The sequence below is a fragment of the Xiphias gladius genome, chromosome 24 (assembly GCF_016859285.1).
Source record: "Xiphias gladius isolate SHS-SW01 ecotype Sanya breed wild chromosome 24, ASM1685928v1, whole genome shotgun sequence".
NCBI classification, from domain to species: Eukaryota; Metazoa; Chordata; class Actinopteri; order Istiophoriformes; family Xiphiidae; genus Xiphias; species Xiphias gladius.
Window position 1 is genome coordinate 18,138,757 of NC_053423.1, and position 10,368 is coordinate 18,149,124.

The window sequence follows — 10,368 nt, forward strand, 5'->3', positions numbered from 1 at the left end:
GGTAGTTTGTTCCAAGCATCTTGGAGAACTTGCTACACAGTTTTTATGTCTCAGTGTCCTCTGTCTCGTCATCTAATCCCAGATTGACTCCATGATGTTGAGATCAGGTCTCTGTGGGGGCCGGACCACCTATTGCAGGACTCCTAGTTCTTCTTGTGGCTGAAGATAGTTCTTTATGACTCTGGCTGTATGTTTGGACTGGTTGGCATGCTGTGAAATGAATGTAGGACTGATCAGATGCCTCCCTGATGGTAGTAAGAATCTAAACATCTAAAGTGCCTAAAAAGTTTTCAACGTACTGTATATAAACAAAACAAATAGCCTTTTGGAAGATTAGCATATTAATTTTAATTTGTTATTTTGCAAGTGAGTCAAAAATAATACCTCAAGTAAAACCGTGGGTAAATTTAAAAACCAAAAAACAAACAAACAAAAAAAACTCCTCAATACAGGAGAAGCTTCAGTACACATTTATAAAGTTATATTAATTTCCCTGCATGTCTCTCTTATAGAACAGTCAGTACAGACTCATTTGTAAATTTCAGATGTTTTTTTCTTCAACCACGATTTAAAATTAGTTTCAGTGCCAAAAAGCACTTCACTGGGAGGTATTGGCTCTCATCATTGAACAGAAACAATTACACTTTTATAGTTTCTTTGATGAGAAAGGTTGTCATTGTTTCTTGTTGTACAGTTACTGCTCATTAGAATGGTTAGATTTCTTTTCCTAAAGCATCAATGACTAAAAAAAAAAAACAAAACAAAAAAAAACAAAACAAAAAAAAACCAGTATGCATGAATTAGTCCAGACTGATTACAAAATATCAGAATATATTCAGTACAAGTACAAAAGAGGAAATATACCTCTTCTCCCTCACATTCAATCGCGCACACGCACAAGTCATTGTTTAATTATACTCATTGTTTTCCTAAAAGCACTCGAGCCCCAAATGGAAATAGTAGTCAGGCTCGTTCGCACACACAAAAGGCTATTAACAGTACTCTAGACATTTTCGGGTTTTTTAAAGGCAGAACCAATTTCAATCAGCGGGAATCCATGACACACACACATCTTATACTAATAATTACAAGCACAGACCCATGTTATATTTGAAAGTAGGCCACTTTAGTATAAAACTGTATTATCTGAGCAAATAGGAATAATTTCACACGTGCCAAGTATACAGTGAATTTCTCAGTTAATTATTGATATGTTTTCTCTGCAAGAGGTGCTTTAAACCTATGTTGCATTTAGATTTTTCATTTTATGAGACCCCAAAGATCTTTAAGTTTAAGTTGCTTGGAAACTAACGTTCTTGGCCTGTAAAATAATCTCAAATATTTACTTTCAAACTCCAAAGCTGTCCCTTGCTTCATCATATCTATCCTTGTCTAGGAAGAAGGAACTCAAAAAATAAATTGGCTGTGCAAATTTTTAGCTGAACACAGAGTTGACAAAACAGACATGAGACTTGTGACTTCATCATCTGTGGGAATTGTAGAGTACAGAGAGAAAAAAAAAAGTGTCTTCAAATATCTTTATCAGAGACCAAACACAAACTGTTCTGAACATCCCACTGCTACATGTTTAATATAATCAAGTGAGTTTTAAAAGTCTTTTATTTTCTACTTAAGGCATAGGAGTAAGCAACCTCTTCCTATTTCCTTTTCCCTTCAGCGTTTCAATCTTGGAGACAAAGATGAGGTGAGGTTAAAACAGGAGTCATTCTCAGATTTTTTTTTTTTTCTGCCAGATTAAATGAAGAATATACATTTCAGTCTTTCATGCATTGTACCTCATGTTTGACTGCTGATGTTTATGACCTTACCTCCTACTCACAGGCTCTAATGGCCACCATACAGGTGGATCTTGGCGAACGAGATAGTCTCGTAAGGGGCCTGGTGGCCCTTCTCATAGATGACAAAGATGTATTTCTGGTCCTCTGGGGAACTGCCGTCCAGTGATGTGATGCTGGAGTAACTGCTTGGCCCTGCCCATATCTGGACAGCCTTTTTCTCCCAAGAATTGCCATTGGTCATCGACCAACGTAATGTTAGGTTAACTCCTGAGGGCGATAAAGCAAGAGGTTAGTATGCTCATTAGAGCTGAGCCAATAAATTGATTAGTCGATCAACAGATAAACAGTCGGCAACTATTTTGATTAATTGTTTCAGTCATTTTTTGAGCAAAAATTGTGAAGAAAAACAAAACAAATATTCTCTGAAGTTAGAGGATTTCCTGATTTTCTTTGTCATATATCATTGTAAACTAAGTATTTCTGAGTAACACTTTTAATCAAGACACCACATTCACCTCTGCAAAACTATGATGGACATTTTTTGACGTTTCGTAGACTTAAACAATTAATCGATTAATTGCAAAAATAAACAATCGATGTGTCAGCCCAGTAGCCTAATGGTTAAGGCGAATAGCACATAACCACGCTGGGGAACCCTTGTTGCATGTCATACCCCTTTCTTTCTCCCCACATTTCCACATTTAAAAAAAAAAAAAAAAAAAAATTAGCTGCAGCTCTAATTCTCATTCACTTGTCCTCTTTAACCAGGATGATAAATCTGAAATAAAATAAAATTGATGGATTGTTTTGGGGTGAAGGAAAGCATCAGAAATGGGGGAAAAAGCAGGTAAGTACATTTATTCCAGTAATGTTCTTAAGTACAATTGTGAGGTTCTTGCACTATCGTCACTATATTTCCATTTTATGCTACTTTATACTTCTACTCCACTAAATTTCAGAGACAAATATTGTATTATTACTCCACAACATTAATTTCATAACTCTACTTACTAGGTACTTTACATATTAAGATTTTGCATATTAAACACATGATCAAGTTCCAAAATATGAAAAAAAAAAAAATTACCTCAACCAGCTGTGACATTAAAATGCTGCGTATGTGTCAATGTATCATGAATAATATTCCAATAATATATAATCTATAATAAGAAAACATTCTGAAAGGGATCGCTCCATCCAACAAGTGCTTTTATTTCTGATACTTTGAGTACATCTTGCCGAAATGAGTGCTTCTTCCACTTCTGAGCATCGATGACAAAAGTAAGGAAGGAGGAAGAGATTGTGACTCTTCGAGATTCTTACTGTTGTGCATGTTGGCGGGGTTGGTGAAGTATATCACTCCGTCTTTCTGCAGAGCTCCAGCTGCTACTGCAGAATCCACCAGCTCACTGTCGAAGTACAGATCATCTGTGGGCAGGGTAATTCCCCCGTCATAGCTACGCACCACCACACGACACCAGCAGTGGTAGTGATATTGGTTCCGCACATTGATGACAATGGTGCCGTCCGTCAACTCAACCGGCTGCAGAGGCGCAGAGAGGGAGGAAAAGATCTGACTGTGAAAAATTAATCAACAGCTATATTTTTTTTAACCCCAAACTGAAATAGCTCAAATAAACCTTGAGCTAACAGGAGCCTGCTGGAGGAAATGTGTAGAACCATCTGCAAACTGCTTTCATGTTTTTTTTGGTTGTGTCCCAAGCTAATGATCTTCTGGACTGAAGTCTTTCTCATTTTCCGATGCCTCTGAAAATGAGGACTGATCCTCATTACTAGGGAGCAATCCCTGATGACTGCAGGCTTTTGTTGTTATTAAAGACTCCTCTGGTTACAGCAAAGACATTGGCTCAGCGAGGACATACCTTCCAAAGGAGGATGGATAAGCAGATTAAATAAAGTGTATAAAATGTACTGAAAGTACATGGAAAAATGGCGCCCACTAATTAAAAATAGTGGCTTAGTCTCATGAAACAAAATGAAACAAAAGTGCACGTTTACATTGTGTCATAACATAACTCTATTATTATATATCTGATTATATATTTACTTTTTGTTTGTTCTTTATTTTCGCTCTAAGGTTTTTTTTCTTTTTGTTTTTTGTCTCATTTGTCAGACCATTTTTGCAATACGTGACTGAATCAAGAGAAAATAAATAAGGTGAAAAAAAATGTGTCTAATGCTTTGTGCTTTAAAAAGGTGTCATTAGAAGGGATATTCAAAACGCACTGACTGACATTTGATTAATTATGACACCTGGGTATCACTGCTGAGAAAGCATTTTAAAATATCAATTTTAAAGCTGCCACTAGAAGGCAGAAGGACTCCCGAACAAGCTGACAAACAGCCATGATAAAAGCTGTCACATCAGAGATGATTTGCCCATTCACACATCCAGCAGACACAATGCAACTTTAGCATTGATTTCATTTCTAGTTGTGTTTCTGTCCAGCTGACAAAATTAAAGTGTGTTACTCACTCTCATTGTAGCTTTGTTGTTTTTTTTCCCCACCTGCAACTCCTCTTTCAGCTGCAAGAAACTTGACATTCTTCAATAGCTAGTTGCAGTGGGTTTATCACAGATTTTTAAAAAAAAAAATTTAACATGCCTTCCAACTTCTCTTGGCTTGATAAGAGTACAAAGACGGAAACATTATCAGGGCCTAAAACCAAAACGTTGAACCGAAAGAGGCTAAAAAGATCATTAGAGCTGCAAAGTTTGGCGACACTTTGCTGTGGGTTTTACATTACACAAAGACCTTTTTCTTGCAGCACTACACACTGCTGATGAGTATACAAATGGAACCATGAGGCAGTATGAAGCCCTGAGTAATTTTTTTTTTTACCTGGTGGTGCAGGCTACAAAGGGTGCCCAATTATTACAAAGTAACTTCAACTTGAAGCTTTTTGTTTTTTGTTTTTGTTTTTTTCAGTCAAACTCTCACAACAGATCTAATCATCATCATGTAACCTACGAAACATTTTCACAAACAGCAGGGAACGTACCTGGGGCTCATCAGGGTTGAAGTCCTGATTATACTTCTTCTGGTTGTAGGGGATGCTTTTCAGCTCTGCACCGTTGTACCAGTTACGTCCATGGTCGTCACTCAGGATGCAGAAAACGCCATCCCCCTCTATTGTGCCATGACCACAAACCACCAACCTCCCCTTCGCTGGACTGTAACGCTTCTGTAGAGAAAAAGACAGAGTACACAGAGCTTAAAACCAATTGTGTAACTCATGTCTGTATGAGTGAGAATCTAAAAACTTTAATAGCAAATAGAAATCTCCAAAAGATTAACTGAAAACTAAAATTTGCTATAATTAATTCAAATTCTGACTGTATTAGTATTAAAAAATGTCATGGGAACCTAGATGCAAAGAATAAAAACAGGCCTTTCAAAGGGGTTGAAGTGAGAAGTAATCAGCAGTATAAAATATACATTGTGGCTGTTATGTTTTTGCATTTTGCATCGTTACATCGTGTGTTTACTTGTTAAAAACACAGTAAAAGAGTAAATAAAAAAAAGTAAAGGGCAAGCCACAAATACAGCTCTCTGACATCAACTTCTTGTCAAATAAAACCAGAATAACAATCATACATACTATTTGATCTGCTGAAATCCAACAAGAGTTCTAGTGTCCGAAATGCCCACAAGCATAATAGCGCCGTGTCCAATTAATTTTAGTAAAATACACAAACTTTAGCTGCACTCAACCGCCACCTGACTGGAGCCAGAGTTATTGCAAACACTTCAGTGTCAGAGTGCACACAGCCAGACCTCTTTTAAAGCTGAGAAATGCTGATAACTGGCAATAAACCAATGAACAAACTTTGCAGGACTTCCTCTTTTTATGAAGTACCAAAAAGTTTGTTTATCAGTAAAATTCAAACACAAAATGATGTCTAAGACCTCCTATAGCATAAAGTGTATAAACTAAGATTTATAAAAAACCCCTCTCAGAGGATAACAATAAAATCCCTGTTGACAGGAATTTTTTTGACTCAACATGACTTCATAAAACCACAGAGATGTGTTTAATCACCACCAGTACGTGACGTGAATGAGTAACCTGTCAGTAGCTTATAATCAGTGAAACGCAGCATAAATGTCAATAGGCTTAAATGTAAGCTCACTTTACAGCTAAAAAAAAAAAAAGGCTGAGCAACGACTTCTTGATTCTTAGTATCATATCATTCTCTCACCTGGAGGCCGCTGCCCGGCCCAGGAGCGAAGTTCTTGACTCCCAGCTGGGCCGAGAGGTTTCTGGGCACGCTCCAGCTGAGACCGTCGTCCTTGCTCTCCACCATCATGATGCTGGATATTTGGCATTGGAATTGGTGGAAACAGGTGGTGTAGATCAGAATCACCAAGCCCACCTCCTCGTCCACCACCACAGAGCCTAGGTTCAGGCCGTCGGACTGCGTACCATCGTCAACAATAAATGTGGTCGGGGACCAAGTGTCTCCTTGAGGGTTGAATGGGAACGAGGAGGGGAGGACGAGATCGAGAGAGAAATCTGTGACGACCTTTTTCATTAAATACAATACTTTAACTCCAGACCCCATTTGAGAGTTAACAGTATTCTGATAAAGCTGTTGACAGTGGTTGGTTACTCAACTTTCCCTCCAGTGTTCAGGATTTGTTGTCTGTTTCAGTTCCTACTTTTGTGCACATTTTTATCAGTAATGCAGATAACTGACACTCTTAAAAACAAGTAGCTGGCGTCAAACATTTGCTCAGATTAATGTCCTAATTTTGCAAATTTTGTACTGTATTTAATGAAGGGAGAGTTGTCATACAGCTGCTTCTGTTAAACAACATTTACCTTTTGGAAAATTTGGCTTTTTAATTAAAAAAAATAAAAAATAAAAAAAAGCAAAAAGGGAAGGGGGTTGTAAAAAAAATTTAACTATATCCTAAAAGTAAGATTACAGTTATGTTATTGGTATCAAAAGTCAAGCATCGTATTGGCACTAATATTGAAAACCGTCAAATACCTGTCCCCACTTGTAAAGATATGGAAATTTTGTGGTCTGTGTTATAGTTCTGTAGTCATCTGGGAAGTCTTACAGTCCAAAAGGTGAAAGTTCATTATTAACCACTGGAAGAGCAAATCGACAAAAAAAAATTAAGTTCAAGTGCTACTTACTTGGTTCGCTCACTGAGCAAACTCTTTTTTTTGTCAAAGTCCTGTATGTTATTTGTTTGCTGTAGTGTTTTTAATGATGTTTTCTGGTCGTGCTACCTTTGTTGGTGGACCGCCGCAGTGCGATGAACTTTGCTCCTGCGTCGTCGTCATTGTCTTTCCTGCCCTCAGCGAAAGCCAGCAGGTTTCCCTTGGGGGTGAAGGTGATCAGCGGGACCCTGTAGGTGTTCACCTCCCCCTGGAATCCAGCCACCCACAGCAGCTGCTCCTCATACACGATGGGGTCAATCTGGACAGAAGGGCAGAAAAATGAAAGGGGGGGGGGGGGCAGATTTAGCTCACAAATATAGTTATTTGCAAATGGAGATTCTTACATACAAGACGTATGAGGATGTTACAAAATATGTTTTGTTATAAATTAAAGCATCTAATAGTAAATACAAGTAAAGTAAATGATTAGTCGATTGATAAAAAAAATTAACTGACAACTGTTTTGATAATGATTAAGTAATTCTTCAGTAAAAATACCAAACATTTCATGGTTCCAGCTTTTTCAAATGCCAGGATTGCAAGGATTGCAAAACAAACAATCAATCGAACTGAGTAATCGAGAAAATAATCAGCAGGAATAAGGAAAACAATTTGTTGCAGTCTGATATAAAACAGTCACTGTCACAGTTGAGTACTTTTAATACTCAAGTACATTTTCCTGATTATACTTACATACTTTTACTTGAGTAAACATTTCAATATAGGGCTTTTCCCTGTAATGCAGTACTTTTACGGATTGGTATTAGTACTTTTACTTAAGTAAAGGTTCTGAATACCTCTTCTGGGTACTATACTGCTGCAGGGCTTCTGAATCGTGTCGTAGAAGATATTGTTGTAGGTAATGGCAGTTCTCTGTACCTTTAGGGGTATGCTGACACAAACTCCAGGAGACAACATGGCGGAGAGAAGCAGGGACAGCGCAGCGACCCGGCCTCCTTTCTCCATGTTGGATCCACGTCCAGAAACCTTCTCCTTCAGCCCGACAGACCCGTGAAGAGACGGGCTTCGAAATAAAGCGACGGAAACAGGGATAAGGAGAGAGACCAAGGCAGAGACGCTCTCCTAGGCACGCAAACACTGCGATCGCAGCTAGCTTTCCACTCACATGACCAAGGTGGGCGGTCACATGACTACTGCCATGCAACAAAATAAAAGGGGAAACTGTACTAAATTTTACAGTCACACTTTTTAAAAAACGCCTTTACTTTAACCAGCTTTTATTTTAAATTATTACATTTGCTTAGACAATATTTTGTTATTTTTCTCCCGTCCTGTCCTTAGTCCCTTTATATTACTTCCCTGCTATAGGATTTGATTTTTTATACACGTTTGTATAGCGTAATGGAAAGATTTCTTGTGTTCATCTTACAAAAAACAAAAAACCACAATAATATACCTCTCGCAGCAGGCGAACGATGTTTAAATGTCTGTTGTTACACTTCAGTTAGAATAAATTATGAATGAGGTACATAAACATACATCAACTAATCAACAACCCATACTGTTGCACGTACCTTATTTCTATGACGTTTCTTTCCTCTGAAGTAGAGGATCAGCTGAGGAACAAACTGACATCAGTAGTGTTTTTTTTTTTTTTTACTGTAGTCATGGATCAATGCTGAGAGCAGATAAACGCAATTTAGACTCTGAGTTTTTAATTTCAGTTCATTTGTGCATTTTATTTTCTGATCATGTTACTTATTCACCATAAGAACATTATTCCAAATACACTTACCAGTGTTATCCACAAAGGGGCAGAAGTTTCTTAAAACAACACAAGCCACCCACGTTATCACAGGATCTTGTGCTGGGTACAGTATTTTGGTGCAGTTTTTAATGAGGGTGACTGAGTTTAACCATGCTGTGAATCACTTTAGTTGTGGAATAACACAAGATCAAATCTCGTATCAAGAGACTTTTGCATTTAATTTAAATTTTAAATCAATTCAAAACTCTTTTAATTGCAAATTTATGTTTCTATTGAAATCATATATAGTGGCAAAAGCAAAAAGGAAGTCTCACATTTGAACAAATGTCAATTTGTGAAGTTCAAGTTTTTTTGTAGACAATATTATACAAAAGCAATTCAGCGTGTTGTACAGTATGATAAAGCAGCAGAAAATAAGTTAAAACATAGGTACAGACGGGGAGGCAATAACAATAAACACACACTAACAATGATCAAAACCGAACAAACTAGAGAAAAGTCTCTTTTTTCAATCTCTCAAATCAACAGGGAGGCTGTTTTGTGCTTTGGATGCGTAGACATTGAATGCTCCATTGCCAGATTTTGTAACACTTATTTTAAGGTTAGGACTTGGTTTTAGAGTTTAGGTTAAAAATATGAACAGGGTGCTGTGCAGGTGTCTGGTGGTTAAGACACAGACCATACATTTCCATGATTTGATTTTGGTCAGGGACCTTTGTTGTTTTTCATACCCCTCCCTCTCCTTATGTCCTGTCTGTACCTCTCCTGTCGTTATCAAATAAAGGCAAAAATGCCAATTATTAAAAAATGGCATTAAAAAATTTTTTTATTTTAAAGTTGCTCCAATCAAAAATGTGTTGCATTTATTTTTAAAGGAAGTTATTTTAGCTGCAAGCCTCAAACTTACTTACATAATCGCTGAATGCTCCTGTGACCGTATGCGATATATTAAGTTTGAGATTGAAATATGAACATTATCCACTGATTTGCACTACTAATGTTACTACTGGGTAGTGTCATTGTACTGTGTATAATCAGTATATGTTGGGTTAAGGTCAGGTGAAATTCTCAGCTCTTTTATTGATTCTACTTGTTATTTTTTTATTATTTGGTCTTTTACTTGACTTTGTTCAACCATTTTTCTTAATTTTTGTGTTGCATTTACTCTGCTGGAACACTGCAATTTCCCTTTGGGATCAATGAAGTAGTCTATCTGTCTATTTATGTAGGAATTGTTCTGGGGCTTCGATGCTCAATCCAATGTCTTCATAAGTAGAGTAAGACATACATACATACTGCATGTATGAGTACGTTGATCCACAGCCATCCTTGGACTTTATGAGTTAATGTGTAACAGTCCCAGTGAAACTGCAACATGATGGTATTGAAAACAAACTGGTCGCCCTCCATAAATGCCAATAAAGTAAAATTTCATCTACCACAAAGCATTTTCACTGCATACTGCACTTATAAGACAGACTTTATTCCACATCACAATACCACAATGACATTAACAGTATTAAAAGGCTTTCTTAATGAGCCTCTTCATATAAAAAAAAAAATGGTTGAACTAACGCTGTTCAGCCTCTCTTGAGTTTTTTGTTCGTTGAACTGAGAACCACAAACCACATTCCTGTAGTC

General features: G+C 37.3%; 1 protein-coding gene across 2 annotated transcripts; it reads right to left on the minus strand.

The window, feature by feature from the left end:
• Window positions 1–1,524: 1,524 nt before the first annotated feature.
• Window positions 1,525–7,964, minus strand: neu1 (neuraminidase 1). 2 transcript variants are annotated; one of them, XM_040122023.1, is made up of 7 exons: window positions 7,878–7,964; window positions 7,068–7,257; window positions 6,025–6,287; window positions 4,824–5,006; window positions 3,123–3,342; window positions 1,830–2,066; window positions 1,525–1,687 (listed from the first exon to the last, which is right to left on the minus strand). In XM_040122023.1, exons 1-6 carry the CDS (start codon window positions 7,962–7,964, stop codon window positions 1,846–1,848), a joined length of 1,164 nt encoding a protein of 387 aa, XP_039977957.1. In that variant the 3' UTR covers window positions 1,525–1,687; window positions 1,830–1,845. The 2 variants fall into 2 exon arrangements, with proteins under 2 accessions (XP_039977957.1, XP_039977956.1); XM_040122022.1 differs by having other exon boundaries at window positions 1,525–2,066.
• Window positions 7,965–10,368: the final 2,404 nt, after the last annotated feature.